The 20,409-nt window shown below is 42.7% G+C and overlaps 1 protein-coding gene across 4 annotated transcripts in view; it reads left to right on the forward strand.

Moving 5' to 3' along the window:
* The window catches only part of si:dkey-220k22.1 (multiple epidermal growth factor-like domains protein 9), an 83,779-nt gene that overhangs the window by 39,097 nt on the left and 24,273 nt on the right, over nucleotides 1–20,409 (forward strand). For 3 of the 4 annotated variants that reach the window (XM_024381633.2, XM_024381634.2, XM_024381635.2), the window contains one exon: nucleotides 19,708–19,847. In XM_024381633.2, coding sequence (XP_024237401.1) covers nucleotides 19,708–19,847 — 140 coding nt within the window. Of the gene's footprint in view, nucleotides 1–19,357; nucleotides 19,567–19,707; nucleotides 19,848–20,409 lie in introns of those variants that run through there. The other variant, XM_024381636.2, reaches the window with a different exon arrangement.

The following is a 20,409-nucleotide window of genomic DNA, read 5'->3' on the forward strand; positions in this document are numbered from 1 at the left end:
GAATGACAATGCTGCTGTGTATGCAAAACATGAATGCTGCTTGGTCTTAAGTGGAAGAATCCTTCCATGTTCACATCACACCCATTGGCAGACATGCTTTATCTGCTCATTTGCTGGTTGAAGACAAGTTCAAGTGAAGGAGCCAAGGAAATAGTTAGGTATGTGAAGGGTCATCAAGTTATAGCAGCAATCTAGCCCTCAACCTGTCACCAAGCACAAAGTGAGAAGAATAAAAGTCACCGCAGCTGAAGCTGTCCCAGCACACAGGGTATTTGCACTGGTGACAGACAATGGGAACATGAATGGTGTTGTCATCATGAATTTTACAATCTCCTGGAGGAGAAGAGGCCAAGGAAATAGAAATGGTCCTTATCACAGTCTGCTGACCAAGCAAATGAAGAAAGCCCCATCAAGAGAATCGTTGGGGTCCTGGATTATGTATTTTGGGAGAGAGTGGTAAGCAGCCTGAGACTCCTGAAACCTATAGCTGTAGCCATTGCACGGATTGAGGGATGACAACGCCATCCTGTCTGATGTTCAGACTCTGCTTGCAGATGTAAGAGATGAAATCCGTACTGCCCTGCCCACTTAACTGTTGTTTCAAACAGAGGAAACTGCAGTTCTGAAATGCATCAAAAAGTGTGAAGTCTTCTGCCTGAAGCCCATACACGCCGCAGCGTACATGTTGCTGGACCCCAAGTATGCTGGCAAGAGCATCCTGTCTGGTGCAGAGATCAACCAGGCCTAGGGTGTCATCACTACCGTGTCTCTCCACCTTGGCCTGGATGAGGGCAAGGTTATTGGCAGTCTGGCAAAGTACACTTCCAAGCAAGGGCTTTGGGCTGGTGATGCAATATGGTAGTCGTGCCAACATATCTCATCAGCCACCTGGTGGAAGGAACTTTGTGGATCCGAGGCTCTTTCCCCTGTTGCCTCCATCATCCTCCAAATCCCACCAACATCAGCAGCCTCAGACTGCAACTGGTCCTTGTTTGGGAGCACGCAACATGCTGACCAATACAAGGGTTGAAATGTTGTTGGCCATCCGGGCAAATTTGAGGGTTTTGAGCCTGACAACGAGCCATCCTCAACAAGGTTGGAAAGTGACAGTGAAGATGAGGCCTCTGATGTTCAAGAGGTGGACACTAAATATATATTTTTATTTCTATTGGAAGGATGTAATTATGTCTACTTATGATAAGGTAAACGGTTTATGTTTCTGTCTCCATATATGGTAAAAAAAAAATCTAAATTTTAAATGCTATTAATATTCATTTGCATATTTCTGTTAATTCCCATATATTCCCGTTAATTCCCACGGAAAGCTTCCACCTCTGAATATTCCCCAAAATGTGCAACCCTAACTCAGACACACTGCAGCCTTCCGTCTCGCTGCCTGTGTTGCACTGCAGCCTTCCGTCTCGCTGCCTGTGTTGCACTGCAGCCTTCCGTCACGCTGCCTGTGTTGCACTGCAGCCTTCCGTCACGCTGCCTGTGTTGCACTGCAGCCTTCTGTCATGCCTTCGCTGCCTGTTCTGTCATGCCACTGCACTGCAGCCTTCCGTCACGCTGCCTGTGCTGCAGCCTGTCATGCCTTCTGTGTTGTGTTGCACGCCTTCTGTGTTGCACTGCAGCCTTCCGTCACGCTGCCTGTGTTGCACTGCAGCCTTCTGTCATGCCTTCTGTGTTGCACTGCAGCCTTCCGTCATGCCTTCTGTGTTGCACTGCAGCCTTCCGTCATGCCTTCTGTGTTGCACTGCAGCCTTCCTTCACGCTGCCTGTGTTGCACTGCAGTCTTCTGTCACGCTGCCTGTGTTGCACTGCAGCCTTCCGTCACGCCGTCTGTGTTGCACTGCAGCCTTCTGTCATGCTGCCTGTGTTGCACTGCAGCCTTCCGTCACGCCGTCTGTGTTGCACTGCAGCCTTCTGTCATGCCGTCTGTGTTGCACTGCAGCCTTCCGTCACGCCGTCTGTGTGCATTGTAGCCCCCCAGTCACGGCTACTAATCGTGTCAACTAGAATTTCATTATGGCCAGATGGAAAATGTCAAAATCAGTCTGCAGGGTCCCATAGAGAGAGACCTATGGAGAGAGTGGCTCAAGATCGCAGCCCTGTTGAGTATGTTTTGCTTTTTTTGGCTGTGTGATGTGGAATTACAATGACTAAAGCTTGATACTGCTCTGAAATTTTGAAATGGATGTCCTCTTGTTTGTATTGAATTAGTGGTTGAGTGGTCGTTGATGCCTTTTTGCCCCTTTTGAAATAGCCACTGAACTTGCAGGGATTGAGATAAGAGCTTCATATTGGACTGAAATGGATGTCCCCACGTTTGCATCAATTTAGTGGTTGAGTGGTTCGGCTGGTCGTCAATACCTTTTCACTGCTTTTAAAGGATGTGAGATTAGAGAAAAATATGGTCTAAACCCCAATCTAGGAGTCCAAAGCAGCTGTCAACTTTCAAGGCAAGAGGGAAAGACATGTAATCCGAGACCATTCAAGACTTCAGATTTAACTTCAGAGATATGTGTGTGGGCAGGCACTTGGGATTATTTCTACCAACGGAAAGTCTTAGTCATCAGCCTATATATAAAACGATTCTGCAAAGCATTGCTTCCTATTGAAAATATTTTTTCAAATGGCTTAAAATGTAAATACTCTTTTTAAAGTTGAAGGTATTTATGGTGAGCAGATTTGTCCTCCCAGACGCGGGCCAATGCTAAGTGCCTCTGCGGCTAATCCGGTCTGGCAGTTATGCAGTGATGTCTTAGATCCAGTGCACACATTCACTTCCAGCCTGCCAAAAGCAGACCTGAATTTAAATACTATTTGAAATAATTTCATATACTTTAACGTTGCTTGATTGAGCTTGACTGACTTAATGGAATCAATAGATAGTTGGAAAATGGCATTCCAGGTAGGCTAAAGTAAACACTTAAAGAATTTGAAAGATTTTAAATGGCATTCAAACCCAGGTCTGCCTGCTACTGGAGTTAACCTCCCCTGGTTAATTCAGCATAGGCTTCCTTCAGGGCATCCACACTGAATGTGTCATTTACAATTCAAAGCAGGGCAGAGTTTCAGGCCTGTTTTTAAATGGTAGGCTATTTTGTTTTTTAAATCATCAAATATTAATGTCTATTTTCATAATGGTCTATTGCTTTGAAAAATGTTCTAGGTTTTTATGTTGTGGTGGAAAACTAACTGTTTTTCTATGGATTGTCGTACACATGACATGCATCTATATGGGTATGCATATCGTGCACCACTTACACACAGACATTCCCCTTTAACAATTAAGTATACATGTTAAAAATAAACACTATACACACATTTTATCTTAAAATATGTCAGTGTGAATGTTGGCAGTGTTTTATCACTGGTGTCCCAGCAGTGGATGGCCTGTTGTGCTGTGGCTGTTGGACACGATTCAAGCCTGCTGCCAAGACCTCTGTGTGCCCCCACCCCCACAATCAGACACTCCACACCAGACACTTGTCCAAGGACACATATTCTGACCAACATAGTGGTGTACTGCAAATACTTGATGCATTGATCCCCACAAGTGAAAAGGCCATTTCTGTTTGTAATGACATGGGGTTTGATCTTTGTGGATAGAAATGTTCATTTCTTAGTTTGTGTGTTCGGTTGGGTTGTGGTGGTAGAACATGTTGATCAATGGGTTTACTGTATGCATTGTATGATACAGTATATCCTGCATGTAGTGTAAAAAAAAATATTTGAAAAAGTATTTCAATTAGCATAATTTTTTATCAGCCTTTAAATAGCGCCACTAGGGACACCACCATGAACTCCTCAGTGCTTTCATTCTCCTCTACCCTTGGTGCTTTCATTCTCCTCTACTCTACCCTTGGTGCTTTCATCCTCCTCTACTCTACCCTTGGTGCTTTCATTCTCCTCTACTCTACCCTCAGTGCTTTCATTCTCCTCTACTCTACCCTCGGTGCCTTCATTCTCCTCTACTCTACCCTCGGTGCTTTCATTCTCCTCTACTCTACCCTCGGTGCTTTCACTCTACTCTCCTCTACCCTTGGTGCTTTCATTCTCCTCTACTCTACCCTTGGTGCTTTCATTCTCCTCGGTGCCTTCATTCTCCTCTACTCTACCCTCGGTGCTATTCTCCTCTACTCTACCTTGGTGCTTTCATCATTCTCCTCTCCTCTACCCTTGGTGCTTTCATTCTACCCTCCTCTACCCTCGGTGCTTTCATTCTCCTCTACTCTACCCTCGGTGCTTTCATTCTCCTCCTCTACCCTCGGTGCTTTCATTCTCCTCTACTCTACCCTCGGTGCTTTCATTCTCCTCTACGCTACCCTCGGTGCTTTCATTCTCCTCTACTCTACCCTCGGTGCTTTCATTCTCCTCTACGCTACCCTCGGTGCTTTCATTCTCCTCTACGCTAAGGTGGGCAGAACGCTGTTACGTCTGATGGGGCTCCGATCAATAAGTTCATGATGAAGCCTCTCTGTCTGGACTCTGGACTAGTGCATGCATGGTGCAGTCTCTCCCTTCATCCCTCTTCTGCCCATCACCACCCATACTCCTGTCAGAACCCCTGACAAACGTCAGCCCCTCAGCTACTTTGGCTAATGGAAACTGACTCTTAGTAGATGGGGAAGGGAGGACATTTCTCTTCATCATAGGGATTGGAAGAAACAAGTTCCACTGTTTGCTGCCAGATGCAGCATCAATTATGCAGTACACTGGAGCTGGTGGGTGTACACTACAGTAATAGGACAGGCACATCATTCTCTACCCCCTCCTCCCGACAGACTACTGTTGTGTTCATCCACTGAGGCTCTGCTGCGTTGGTGGATATGCTGGTAACATTTAAAGGCCAAAACTCAGACTTTTCTGTGTCGGCTGGCTTGTCCCCCCCCCGTTGGGAATGTTAGGATTCATGCCCCTTGGTTTATAAAGAATTTGAACAAATCTGTTTTTTTGTGAAATACCATAGAGGGTAGGCAGTAGACTTCATCTTAACTGGACTTGCATCATTATCGCTTAGAAAATAACTGTTAGATAAAGAACTCTCCGTCAGTCTGAGGTGAAATTCACTTGGCGGCCTGACTGCCGGTGCTGTGGGTTCACAAAACCTGATGTGAATAATAAATAGAACGGAGATATATCCTCCTGGATACTTTCAGTCCTCTGCTTTCAAAGCAGTCCGTTTCATTTCAGGGTTGTCCAATTTCTGTCCAAGTGAGTAGGTTGGTTACGTGCCAGCTGCATGTCGGTTCCATGGACATCAATCATTAATTATGCCTCACTGTGTCTGTGGCTAGCTTATAGGCTTCTGGCATATGACTAGAATATGTCTGGACTGATTTCCTTAAAACGTAGTGGAAAAATTACTATATTTCTGTGGAGAAATTTTTATGTAATTGCAAATACAATTTCTCATAGTCTTTACCCTAGAAACCTCAGTGAACTGTTTTGGTTTAATAGGGCCCTTTTATGTGCATACGGTTCGTTTATCTGTGATCTTTGTTGAAAAGGACCAACTGCCTACCAAAAGGCAAATAACATTGCCAACTCTTATAATTATTTTAATTGCACATTCGATGCTGGACAGATTGCTCACTAAGATCCTGAATTCTGGGACCAGTGTGAACACTGAAGTAATAAAACGCATGTGGAGAGCTCTGAGTTACGGTATACTCTTATCCCATGGTGATGATTGGGGTGCCTTTGTTCGTCTGATCCCTCCGTAGACCTCTCCCATCAGTGGTTTAGTGGTGTCTGGAAAAGTGCGTATACTTTTAATTTGCCCCAAATTTCCCAAACGGCCCACCCAACGAAGGTGCCCTGTGTGGAAACATTCTATGAGAACACCGTGACATACACTCTGAATTAGCTACAATGAGAACTCCCATGTTGGTCTTTCACAGTCAGGACAATCTAAGCTGTACTGTGCTAGTAGGCTAATAGTAGGCCTACTTTTGAAACAGATAAACAAGGCTGTCAAATGACTCAGAAATTCACAGGTTTCAGATATTTTCCATTATGTTTGGGTTTTCACTCAGTCACACTTTTTTAATAGAACATCCAATTTTGTTGTTTTTCTAAGTTCACAACAATACTTAAACCACATCAGGAGACAACTTTGGAAGTCTGGGAAGTTTTAGAAATGTACATTTTTTTTAGTGTAGGTGTCCTTTAATTCCAAAGCAGGCCCCTAGCACTGTTTGGTTAGCGGTGTTTCTGTAACACATTTGCAAAACAAATGGTCACTGGATTGATGCAAATAATCATGATATCATTCTTCCAGGTATACATTTCTCACTTGGGTACACACTGGTTAAATCAGTGTTTTTTCCATGTCATTTCAATGGAATTACGTGGATTAGACGTTGAATTGACATCTGTTCCCAGTGGAAGATGACTTTGTAGCTAGTTAACATTTAATAGAGATGTTGTTTTTTTGGGAAAGCCTTTCCATCTACCAGAAGACTGTTATAGTGCCTTCAGAAAGTATTCACACCTCTTGACTTTTTCTACATTTTGTTGTGTTATAAAATGGGATTAAAATTAATTTGTCATTTTGTTTGTCAACAATCTACACAAAATACTCTGTCAAAGTGGATGAAATATTCAAACATTTGTAGTGTTTTATTTTTCATAAATCTATTATCTTTAGGTAAGTATTCAACCCCCTGAGTCAATACAGCAATTTCAACTGTCAAAAGTGTTTTTCTTGGGTAAGTGTCTGAAAATATGGAGAGTGGTACTCAGTAGGATTGGATATGCCCCAAACATATAACACTTTGTATTCAGGACAAAGAGTGAATTGCTTTGCTACATTTTTTACAGTATTACTTTAGTGCCTTGTTGCAAACAGGATGCATGTTTTTGAATATTTTTATTCTGTACAGGCTTCATTCTTTTTAGTATTGTGGAGTAACTACAATGTTGTTGATCCATCTTCAGTTTTCTCCTATCACAGGCATTCAACTCTAGCTGTTTAAGTCACCACATTGGCCCCATTGGCCTCAAATCCCGGAGTGGTTTCCTTCCTCTCTGGCAACTGAGTTAGGAAGGATGCCTATATCTTTGTAGTGACTGGGTTTATTGATACATCATTCAAAGTGTAATTAATAACGTCACCATACTGAAAGGGATATTCAATGTTTTTGTTTTGTTTACCCATCTACCAATGGGTGCCCTTCTTTGCGAGGCATTGGAAAACCACCTTGGACTTTGTGGTTGAATCTGTGTTGGAAATTCACTGCTCGGCTGGGGGACCTTACAGATGTGTGTGGGGTACAGAGATGAGGTAGTCATTCAACAATCATGTTAATCCCTATTATTATACACAGAGTGAGTCCATGCAACTTATTATGTGACTTGTTAAGAAAATATTTTCTCCTGAACTTATATAGGCTTGCCATAACAAAGGGGTTGAATACTTATTGACTCAATACATTTCAGCTTTTCATTTTGTATTAAATTTGTAAAAATGTGTAAAAACATAATTCCATTTTGACATTATGGGGTATTGTGTGTAGGCCAGTGTAAAAAATTAAATCAAAATGAAATCAATTTTAAATTCAGTCTAACTCAAAAAAAAAATGGAAAACTTCAAGCGATGTGAAGATTTTCTGAAGGCACTGTAGGCCTATCATTAACATTGCTTTATTTTTCCTGCTTGAAACTGACATTTTACTTCATATTATGAGGCATGTCTTACCTTGCTTCAAAGTAGCCTATAGCCAAAATCCCACCATAGCAACATGGAGGCAATTGTTTTATAAAGACTTCCTCGTCTGCGTACTGCTGTTCTATTGGTTTTCTTCCAACTTTCTTTTTTATTGTCTAGCAGCCAAAGGCATCCTAGTCATATTAGCAACCGATAATAGTTGTTGCATCTTTAGATCTCACCTCTTTCTAAATTCCTAACGGATATTTCTAAACCGTGTGTGGTTGTGTGGTGAGCATTTTAGAAAGATGTTTTCCCGCAAATTGCATTTGGGAACATTCACGCGTAGGCCTAACGCTGTGTGCACATTGCTGCACTTTAAATGTGAAGAAATAATAGTTAATCAACATTTTAAGCTAAACATTCCGATCTGTTCTATCAGCCTTATTAATTGATACAGCGTATACCTCCACTGCACTACTTTGATACACATCGTGGGGATTAAAAAGTGAGTACATTGAATGCCCACTGAAAAATAAGTGGGTATGCGGCGTATACCCTACACTACACCATGGTCTCCCACTTGAATAACAACCTATGGCTGGCCATTGGCCATGTTGCTGGCCCCCGTATCCCTGTGTCCATCCCCCAATCAGTCTCCGCTCTCAGCCGCCATCACAGTGCAGGGCAACCGGCGCCGGCCATGGTGTAGTTGCCATGGAAACCCCAACCCCTATTGCGCCTGTGGGGATAGGATGGAGTGAGTTGCGGCTCTGCAGGGTTTGGGGATTATGCCCAAGATGCATTAAAATAGGGTCTGTTCTCCCCTTATTAAAATAGGGTCTGTTCTCCCCACATTAAAATAGGGTCTGTTCTCCCCACATTAAAATAGGGTCTGTTCTCTCCACATTAAAATGGGGTCTGCTCTCCCCACATTACAATGGGGTCTGCTCTCCCCACATTAAAATAAGGGCTGTTCTCCCCACATTAAAATAAGGGCTGTTCTCCCCACATTAAAATAGGGTTTGCTCTCCCCACATTAAAATAGGGTCTGCTCTCCCCACATTAAAATAGGGTCTGCTCTACCCACATTAAAATAGGGTCTGCTCTACCCACATTAAAATAGGGTCTGCTCTCCCCACATTAAAATAGGATCTGTTCTCCCCACATTAAAATAGGGTCTGTTCTCTCCACATTAAAATGGGGTCTGCTCTCCCCACATTACAATGGGGTCTGCTCTCCCCACATTACAATGGGGTCTGCTCTCCCAACATTAAAATAAGGGCTGTTCTCCCCACATTAAAATAAGGGCTGTTCTCCCCACATTAAAATAGGGTTTGCTCTCCCCACATTAAAATAGGGTCTGCTCTCCCCACATTAAAATAGGGTCTGCTCTACCCACATTAAAATAGGGTCTGCTCTACCCACATTAAAATAGGGTCTGCTCTCCCCACATTAAAATAGGATCTGTTCTCCCCACATTAAAATAGGGTCTGCTCTCCCCACATTAAAATAGGGTCTGTTCTCCCCACATTAAAATAGGGTCTGTTCTCTCCACATTAAAATGGGGTCTGCTCTCCCCACATTAAAATAGGGTCTGCTCTACCCACATTAAAATAGGGTCTGCTCTCCCCACATTAAAATAGGGTCTGTTCTCCCCACATTAAAATAGGGTCTGTTCTCTCCACATTAAAATGGGGTCTGCTCTCCCCACATTAAAATAGGGTCTGCTCTACCCACATTAAAATAGGGTCTGTTCTCCCCACATTAAAATAGGGTCTGTTCTCCCCACATTAAAATAGGGTCTGTTCTCCCCACATTAAAATAGGGTCTGTTCTACCCACATTAAAATAGGGTCTGCTCTCCCCACATTAAAATAGGGTCTGTTCTCCCCACATTAAAATAGGGTCTGTTCTCCCCACATTAAAATAGGGTCTGTTCTCCCCACATTAAAATAGGGTCTGCTCTACCCACATTAAAATAGGGTCTGTTCTCCCCACATTAAAATAGGGTCTGTTCTCCCCACATTAAAATAGGGTCTGTTCTCCCCACATTAAAATAGGGTCTGTTCTCCCCACATTAAAATAGGGTCTGCTCTCTCCACATTACAGTAGGGTCTGCTCTCCCCACATTAAAATAGGGTCTGTTCTACCCACATTAAAATAGGGTCTGTTCTACCCACATTAAAATAGGGTCTGCTCTCCCCACATTAAAATAGGGTCTGCTCTCCCCACATTAAAATAGGGTCTGCTCTCCCCACATTAAAAATAGGGTCTGTTCTCCCCACATTAAAATATTAACATTAAAATAGGGTCTGCTCTCCCCACATTAAAATAGGGTCTGCTCTCCCCACATTAAAATAGGGTCTGCTCTCCCCACATTAAAATAGGGTCTGCTCTCCCCACATTAAAATAGGGTCTGCTCTCCCCACATTAAAATAGGGTCTGCTCTCCCCATATTAAAATAGGGTCTGCTCTCCCCACATTAAAATAGGGTCTGCTCTCCCCACATTAAAATAGGGTCTGCTCTCCCCACATTAAAATAGGGTCTGCTCTCCCCACATTAAAATAGGGTCTGCTCTCCCCATATTAAAATAGGGTCTGTTCTCCCCACATTAAAATAGGGTCTGTTCTCCCCACATTAAAAAATAGGGTCTGTCTGCTCTCCCCACATTAAAATAGGGTCTGCTCTCCCACATCTATAAAATAGGGTCTGCTCTCCCCATATTAAAATAGGGTCTGCTCTCCCCACATTAAAATAGGGTCTGCTCTCCCCACATTAAAATAGGGTCTGTTCTCCCCACATTAAAATAGGGTCTGTTCTCCCCACATTAAAATAGGGTCTGTTCTCCCCACATTATAATAGGGTCTGCTCTCCCCACATTAAAATAGGGTCTGCTCTCCCCACATTAAAATAGGGTCTGCTCTCCCCACATTAAAATAGGGTCTGCTCTCCCCACATTAAAATAGGGTCTGTTCTCCCCACATTAAAATAGGGTCTGTTCTCCCCACATTATAATAGGGTCTGCTCTCCCCACATTAAATAGGGTCTGCTCTCCCCATATTAAAATAGGGTCTGCTCTCCCCACATTAAAATAGGGTCTGCTCTCCCCACATTAAAATAGGGTCTGTTCTCCCCACATTAAAATAGGGTCTGTTCTCCCCACTCTCTCCCCACATTAAAATAGGGTCTGCTCTCCCCACATTAAAATAGGGTCTGCTCTCCCCACATTAAAATAGGGTCTGCTCCCCCACATTAAAATAGGGTCTGCTCTCCCCACATTAAAATAGGGTCTGCTCTCCCCACATTAAAATAGGGTCTGCTCTCCCCACATTAAAATAGGGTCTGCTCTCCCCACATTAAAAAGGGTCTGTTCTCCCCACATTAAAATAGGGTCTGCTCTCCCCACATTAAAATAGGGTCTGCTCTCCCCACATTAAAATAGGGTCTGCTCTCCCCACATTAAAATAGGGTCTGCATTAAAATAGGGTCTCCCCACTCCCCACATTAAAATAGGGTCTGCTCTCCCCACATTAAAATAGGGTCTGCTCTCCCCACATTAAAATAGGGTCTGCTCTCCCCACATTAAAATAGGGTCTGTTCTCCCCACATTAAAATAGGGTCTGCTCTCCCCACATTAAAATAGGGTCTGCTCTCCCCACATTAAAATAGGGTCTGCTCTCCCCACATTAAAATAGGGGCTCTCCCCACATTAAAATAGGGTCTGCTCTCCCCACATTAAAATAGGGTCTGCTCTCCCCACATTAAAATAGGGTCTGCTCTCCCCACATTAAAATAGGGTCTGCTCTCCCCACATTAAAATAGGGTCTGCTCTCCCCACATTAAAATAGGGTCTGCTCTCCCCACATTAAAATAGGGTCTGTCTCTCCCCACATTAAAATAGGGTCTGTCTCTCCCCACATTAAAATAGGGTCTGCTCTCCCCACATTAAAATAGGGTCTGCTCTCCCCACATTAAAATAGGGTCTGCTCTCCCCACATTAAAGTGAAATATCTCACTGTGTGTACCAGCGAAGACTTGCGTAAGCATCAGAATGTAGGAACATAATGTTTTGCTGGGGGTTGTGCCAAACCTTGCATCTGTTTACATTATCACCATGACACGTTGTGCTCTGCAGCAACCTTTCTCTTTATCCAGGCAGCTCCCTACATATTTAACATGGCTGAGAGAGAAAAGGATCAAAGGACTGCCGGTGCCTGTGACAGATCAGTGTCAGAGCAGCAGACCTGTAATAATAAGCTGAACACCCCTCTGTTCTACCACTGTGGACTCACTCCATACAAACACCAACAATACAGGACAAAGCTATTTCATTAACACCTTCATATGAATAGATTTGACCATGTTGAAATGTTAATGAATAGATATTGTATCTCAAATAGTATCTCCAAATATTTTGAACTGCCTAGGTGTACTCACTGCTCAAACATCTGGAGTGGAGGTGCTGGCCTAACTTAAGTGAATACTGCAAGTAAACACAAGGTGTGGAAATCTCCATGTAAAATACTAGACTTAATCTACTAGAGCTAGCGTAGTATTTTTATATGGAGAGAGTGATGCACCTTGATTTTAAACCAGCTCTGTGTACTTAGTATCCTAGCCCATGAAGACTACTGCAGTGACAGCCACACTACTGTTTAGTGAGAACACTGCACTTTGTAGTTTGAGATGGATTAAGATGCCAAACAACATTTCCTATTCCTCTCCCTCTCCTCTTCCTCTCTTTTCCTTGAATGAGGGGGAATCTCCTTCCTCGCTCTAGGATGCCCCATACATAATTTATGATCCCTTTATTAATTGAAGGTCTGTCTCCACCGTGTTTGTGTGTATATGTCTGTGTTTGTGGGCCAACCCACCCTCTTTTATGCATGAGTCTGTTGTAGTAGTAGTAGAACACATTTGTCTGGTGAAGTGAGGAGTTAAAACTCAAGACAGGCTATCTGAGACTAGGAGCAGTTAGTTTAGTCTGGTTTCAAACACTCCTAATGAGGCTCATCTGGCTCAGCTCTGACCACTGACCCCGTAGCCTGGTCCCAAGACTGTATTCCGTATTTACACAGAAAGAGCAATTCCATTATACTGGGTGAATGCTGCAATAGACAAAGTACATAATATATGAGGTCAATGCAGAGACTAACCATATAACTAGGCCTAATAAAAGTGTACTCTCTACAGGCAGTTCGTGCACAATATATCGGTGAACATTTCGGAATAGGCTGATATTAGCTTAAAATGCCAATATCGGTATCGACCCAATGTCTAGTTTATCGCTGATGTGCAAAATGGATGTCAAAGCTGGTGTGCAGACCTATATAACATAGGTACATGACGTAATGACACCACGTAAAATGTTTCACTACACGTGCAACACAGAATTCCTAAACTAGCCCACAATGTCTGCTGTGTGGATCGAGCAGTCATTTAAAAGAGTAAAAAAGTAATATTGCATGCTTATGAATGTGCTGGTTGTCATACCGCTGCTGCCATTTCAATGGCATTTGAGAACATGTTTGAAACTTGGAAACACACTAGCTAGCTCCTTTCGAACAACTGACTCGAGAAATAAGCTCATTAACTGCACCTGCAGCAGATGTGATAGCTTCTGTCATGGCATTGAAACGCCTGCTCAACAAAACTGCCGACACAGGCTGTGAATAAGCGATTCGGTGGCATTCTCTCTTTACTGTGTCGCTACCATGCTCGATGCTAGGTACAAGGACCGCTACTTTGATGCAGACAAGAAACAGGGTTAAAGTGAAATGTTACAGACACAGCAGGACAAGATGGAAACAGACACAGTGACAGTGTGCACAGAGGAAGAGAGACCACAGACAGACAGAGCTGAAACTTCACTGCTTGACATGTATGACATGCATTCCACACTGCCCTTTCCCACCTGGACAAAAGGAACACCTATGTGAGAATGCTGTTCATTGACTACAGCTCAGCGTTCAACACATTTGTGCCCACGTAGCTCATCACTAAGCTAAGGACCCTGGGACTAAACACCTCCCTCCAAAACTGGATCCTGGACTTCCTGACGGGCCGCCCCCAGGTGGTAAGGGTAGGCAAACACGACTCCATCACCGTCATTAAGTTTTCTGACGACACAATAGTGGTTGGCCTGATCACCGACAACGATGAGACAGCCTATAGGGAGGTGGTCATAGAACTGTCTGTGTGGTGTCAGGACAACAACCTCTCCCTCAATGTGAGCAAGACCAAGAAGCTGATCGTGGACTACAGGAAAAGGCGGGCCCGAACAGGTCCCCATTAACATCGAAGGGGCTGTAGTGGTGCGGGTCTAGAGTTTCAAGTTCCTTGGTGTCCACATCACCAACGAACTTTCATGGTCTAAGCACACCAAGACAGTCGTGAAGAGGGCATGACAAAACCTATTCCTCCTCAGGTGACTGAAAAGATTTGGCAGATCCTCAAAAAGTTCTACAGCTGCACCATCGAGAGCATCTCACCGCCTGGTATGGCAACTGCTTGGCATCTGACCGCAAGGCACTACAGAGGGTAGTGCATACAGCCCAGTACATCACTGGGGCCAAGCTTCCTGCAATCCAGAACCTATATAGTAGGTGGTGTCAGAGGAAAGCCTATAAAATTGTCAGACTCCAGTCACCCAAGTCATAGACTGTTTTCTCTGCTACTGCGGTACTGGAGCACCAAGTCTAGGACCAAAAGGCTCCTTAACAGCTTCTACCCCCAAGCCATAAGACAATTAATCAAATGGCCACCAGACTACTTACATTGACACCCCCCCCCCTTCCATTTGTTTTGTACACTGCTGCTACTCGCTGTTTATTACCTCAACTAACCTGTACCCCTGCACACTTACTCGGTACCGGTACCCCTATATATAATATAGCCTCATTATTGTTATTTCATTGTTACTTTTAATTATTTTTTTTACTTTAGTTTATTTTGTAAATCTTTTCTTAACCAACTGTAGTTCAAGAAGAGTTAAAGGCTTGTAAGTGAGCATTTCATGGTAAGGTGTACTCTTGTTGTATTTGGCGCATGTGACACATTGATTTGATGATGAAATCCTGGTTGAGAATAAAACGACTGAACAAATGAACGAAACAGCACTGCAAGTAAGTGAAAGAAATACGTTTTGATGATGTTTTACTGGTAATGGGGACATCTGCGAATGCCAACAACATAACTTTTTGGTGTGTGTGTGTGTTTTAAAACCTTTATTTAGCTAGGCAAGTCAGTTAAGAACAAATTATTATTTACAATGACGTCCTACCCCGACCAAACCTGGACGACGCTGGGCCAATTGTGCGCCCTATGAGACTCCCAATCACGGCCGGATGTGATACAGCCTGGATTCGAACCAGGGACTGTAGTGATGCCTCTTGCACTGAGATGCAGTGCCTTGGACCTCTGTGTCCGTGTGTAACTATTTAACTTCACTAGAATGCTAAAAGTCAGCTAAAATTGTAAATATCGGTTATCGGAATAGTTTTTTTTTGGCATGGAAAATATCGGGTATCGGCCAAAAATGTAGTATCGGGGGGTCACTAGAAAAGACATAAGGTCAATATAAACAGCATCAACATATCATAAGGTTGGCGTTCCAGGCGTTGCACACGTCAACCAATGTTTTGATCTGGCAGGCGACTGCAATGTAGTCAGCCTGGAAGGCGGCCCATGTCTCTTCCCTTTGCATTGATCAGGCCTACTGCAGGTGAAAGCTCTCAGTTTAGAGTGCACTTGAGACAGGAACCTTTTCATTGCCTGTTTTGTCAGCTAAGGATCAGCGACATGGAGGAACCTTGAAATCTTAAACCTCTTTGTGCCTTTTGCTTGCGGTGAAGAGGGCTTTTTCAGTAATGTGTAATGAGGCCTGAAGATGATCCTTTAATGAACAAATGGCATGACCTTGATTACGCAACCACTTACCGTTTCTGGGTCGTCTTCCTTTATTTTGATCTGTATAATGTCATTACTAGCACATGCATGTAGTAGCATACGTCACTCCTATGTTATATTACCAGACATGTATGCATATCTGGAGCTTTCCTTTCACCCCAAGCAGATTTAAGAACCTGCCCCAATGCATAGTGCCAACTGTAAAGTTTGGTGGGAGGAGGAATAATGGTCTGAGGTTGTTTTCATGGTTCAGGCTAGGCTCCTTAGTTCCAGTGAAGGGCAAGAGTTTGAATAGACGATTCTGTGCTTCCAACCTTGTGGCAAGAGTTTGGGGAAGGTCCTTTCCTGTTTCAGCATGACAATGCCCCTGTGCACAATTTTATTTGTATTTTTTTTTTCAGATTTTTAATTTAACCTTTTATTTAACTAGGCAAGTCAGTTAAGAACCAATTCTGAAATGGTTTGTTGAGATCGGTGTGGAAGAACTTGACTGGCCTGCACAGAGCCCTGACCACAACCACATCGAACACCTTTGGGATGAATTGGAGCGCTGACTGCGAGCCAGACCTAATCACCCTACATCAGTGCCCGACCTCACTAATGCTCTTGTGGCTGAATGGAAGCATGGAACCCTGCAGCAATATTCTAACACCTAGTGGAAAGCCTTCCCAGGAAGAGTGGAGGCTGTTATAGTAGCAAAGCAGGGACCAACTCTATATTAATGTCCATGATTTTGGAATGAGATCCTTGACGAGCAGGTGTCCACTTACCTTTGGTCATGTAGTGTAATGTAGTGTAGTATAGGAAAAAATGCATCACTTCTCTGCCCCTTTGCTATAGTGTGGTAGGGTAATCAGACCAAAATGCTTGTTAAAAGCTATTATCTCTACAGTGCTGTTATATCACATCTTTATAGGCTATGGTTTGGAGATGACATAGCCTATTAGACAGAAGCATGTCTAATCTACGAAATATATGATCAACTATTTGATTTTGTCTGTTAAGCTGTGTGCACTGAACTGACATGCATGACTGTTCAGATGAAGGGGATTTTTTTTAAATGACGGTTTGATGGTATTTTATCTTCTTGAATAATAAAAGTTCTACATTTGTTTTATGAGTAGTACGTGAACCTAGGGTGACACCACATACAGTTGAAGTCAGAAGTTTACATACACCTTAGCCAAATACATTTAAACTCAATTTTTCACAGTTCCTGACATTTAATCCAAGTAAAAATTCCCTCTCTTAGGTCAGCTAGGATCACCACTTTATTTTAAGAATGTGAAATGTCAGAATAATAGTAGAGAAAATGATTTATTTCAGCTTTTATTTCTTTCATGACATTCCCAGTGGGTCAGAAGTTTACAAGCACTCAATTAGTATTTTGTAGCATTGCCTTTAAATTGTTTAACTTGGGTCAAATGTTTCGGCTAGCCTTCTACGAGCTTCCCACAATAAGTTGGGTAAATTTTGGCCCGTTCCTCCTGACAGAGCTGGTGTAACTGAGTCAGGTATGTAAGGCCTCCTTGCTCGCACAAGTTTTTTCAGATCTGCCCACAAATCTTCTATAGGATTGAGGTCAGGGCTTTCTGATGGCCACTCCAATACCTTGACTTTGTTGTCCTTAAGCCATTTTTCCACAACTTTGGAAGTAGGCTTGGGGTCATTGTCCATTTGGAAGACCCATTTGCGTCCAAGCTTTAACTTCTTGACTGATGTCTTGAGATGTTGCTTCAATATATCCACATAATTTCCCCCCCTCATGATGCCATGTATTTTGTGAAGTGCACCAGTCCCTCCTGCAGCAAAGCACCCCCACAACATGATGCTGCCACCCTCGTGCTTCACGGTTAGGATGGTGTTCTTCTGCTTGCAAGCAAACATAACGATGGTCATTATGGCCAAGCAGTTCTATTTTTTGTTTCATCAGACCAGAGGACATTTCTCCAAAGAATACGATCTTTGTCCCCATGTGCAATTGCCAACCGTAGTCTGTCTTTTTTATGGCAGTTTTGGAGCAGTGGCTTCTTCCTTGCTGAGCGGCCTTTCAGGTTATGTCGATGTAAGCTTGTTTTACTGTGGTTATAAATACTTTTGTACCCGTTTCCTCCAGTATCTTCACAAGGTCCTTTGCTGTTGTTCTGTGATTGATTTGCACTTTTCGCACCAAAGTACGTTCATCTCTAGGAGACAGAAAGCGTCTCCTTCCTGAGCAGTATGACGGCTGTGTGGTCACATGGTGTTTATACTTGCGTACTACTGTTTGTACAGATGAACGTGGTACCTTTAGGCATTTGGAAATTGCTCCCAAGGATGAACCAGACTTCTGGAGGTCTACACATTTTTTTCTGAGGTCTTCTTGATTTCTTTTGATTTTCCCGTTATGTCAAGTAAAGAGGAAGTGAGTTTGAAGGCAGGCCTTGAAATACATCCACAGGTACACCTCCAATAGGCCAATTGACATCATTTCAGTCAGTCAGAAGCTTCTTAAGCCATGACATTTTCTGAAATCTTCCAAGCTGTTTAAAGGCACAGTCAACTTAGTGTATGTAAACTTCTGACCCACTGGAATTGTGATACAGTGAATTATAAGTGAAATAATCTGTCTGTAAACAGTTGTTGTAAAAATGACTTGAGTCATGCACAAAGTAGATGTCCTAACTGACTTGCCAAACTATAGTTTTTTAACAATAAATTTGTGGAGTGGTTGAAAAATGAGTTTTAATGACTCCAACCTAAGTGTATGTAAACTTCCATCTTCAACTGTACATACATACATACATTCTAAGTGATTTTCAATGGGTCTTTCTCCATTCTTTATACTGTTCAACCCAATTTAAAAAAATACATTTCTGCATTTCCTGTGCTCATTTATGGTAATTTCCACACTGCGATGTAGGGCTGCAAGATATGGGGCAAACAGTCTAGGCCTTATTTTTAACCAAATGTTGCAGTTGCGATTTGACACTTAGGTGAACTGTTGGAATCATAAAAATATAATAATTATTATAATTATATAATTAATTTAATAGTGGGCACTTTGAATACAGTCTTTGACATGACAACGAATGAAAATGCCAGGGAGGAGTTATTGTGACAGGGTAGGAACCAAAGAGAAAGATCACATCGCGTCATTGGATGGCTGGGTGCCAGCAGCGTTTTGCATGCGCCAACAGAGTGGAGCAGACATTTTCTCTCTCTCTCCTATTGAAGAAGCTATCGTCCGGTTGAAATATTATCAATTATATATTGTAAAAACAACCTGAGGATTGATTATAAAAAACGTTTGACATGTTTCTAACTTTATGGATACTATTTGGAATTTTCGACTGCCCGGTCGTGACCGCTCGAGCCTCTGGATTTCTGAACATAACGCGCCAACCAAATGGAGGTATTTTGGATATAAAAATAATCTTTATGGAACAAAAGGAACATTTATTGTGTATCTGGGAGTCTCGTGAGTACAAACATCTGAAGATCATCAAAGGTAAGCAATTAATTTTATTGCTTTTCTTACTTTTGTGACCAATCTACTTGGCTGCTAGCTGTTTGTAATGTTTTGTCTGCTGAGAGAGATATCCTTATATAAACGCTTGGTATGCTTTTGCCGAATAGCTTTGTTGAAATCTGACACGCCAGGTGGATTAACAACAAGCTAAACTGTGTTTTGCTATATTGCACTTGTAATTTCATGAAAATTAAATATTTTTAGTAATTTAATTTTAATTTGGTGCTCTGCAATTCAGCGGATGTTGACGAAAATGATCCTGCTAATGGGATGGGTGCATCAAGAAGTTAAAATAATTTTTACCCATATGTTTTTGGGCTCATTTCTGGAGGTGATCATTATGTTTTAAGTGTTAGCATAATTTTATTTTCATACATTTTGAGTAGAATGTCTGTTTAAAAAGTCACCAGAACTGAGCTTCAGTCCTTCTATATGGGACCCCGGACTCACTGTTACTTCAGGAATTCAACCAGTGTTCTCATTAAATGTGAGTAATGTGCTTAAGTGTGTGTCTGTAACTGTGACATTCTCAATTTGGCTACACCATTGTAGTGTATATTTTAAGCAGGCATTATGAGAACCCAGGGGTCCTGACTGAAGTGTCACCAGCTTTCTGTTCTTTCCACAGCTCTGGGATGTGCGTGTGTAAGACAGGCGTATACGGTGACAAGTGTGACGATTGCCACCCAGGTTTCTTCCGGTTCAGCAGCACGGGTTGCCAGCCATGCCAGTGCAATAATCACTCCAGCTACTGCCACCCACAATCAGGTGAGTCACCCTCGCTGTGCCCAAGGTTGAAACAAATGTCTGCCATGGCCTCTACTCTATACCAGGGCTGTGCAGACTGCAGAGAAGCCACACATTTGCACAGATGCAGAAATGCATTAAGCAAACTAACTTTTATTAATCAAATTAACTCTAGGGAAGCATTTTCCATGAAATCATATTCGTAACATGTCCCCAACAGAGCTGTTTATGCAGTTAACACGAAACAGCATTAGTTGTTATGTAACGGTAAAAAAAACTGCCATATTGACTTCTCCTCCGGAGAGATTCACTCCCATGCTGCCTGCTGACAGACTGTTTGGGGAGTTGCAGTGATTTGATTTGTATTCACACTGTGTGATATTGCCTTGGCCTTAAAAGAAAAAAGAAAAAATCCGCCGGCTGTTAAAATGAGTTTGTCGACCACAGCCAACATAGCTCCCATTCCGCTAATGAGGAAATGCCAGAGTCATCACTCCGCTGCAATCACTGTGATAAGCATTTTCGCCTGTTCCCTTTCGCTTTTCCATGGTTCACAGCTGGGCAGAATGGCAGGCCTAAGTAC

Source organism: Oncorhynchus tshawytscha, linkage group LG20 (genome assembly GCF_018296145.1).
Source record: "Oncorhynchus tshawytscha isolate Ot180627B linkage group LG20, Otsh_v2.0, whole genome shotgun sequence".
NCBI lineage: Eukaryota > Metazoa > Chordata > Actinopteri > Salmoniformes > Salmonidae > Oncorhynchus > Oncorhynchus tshawytscha.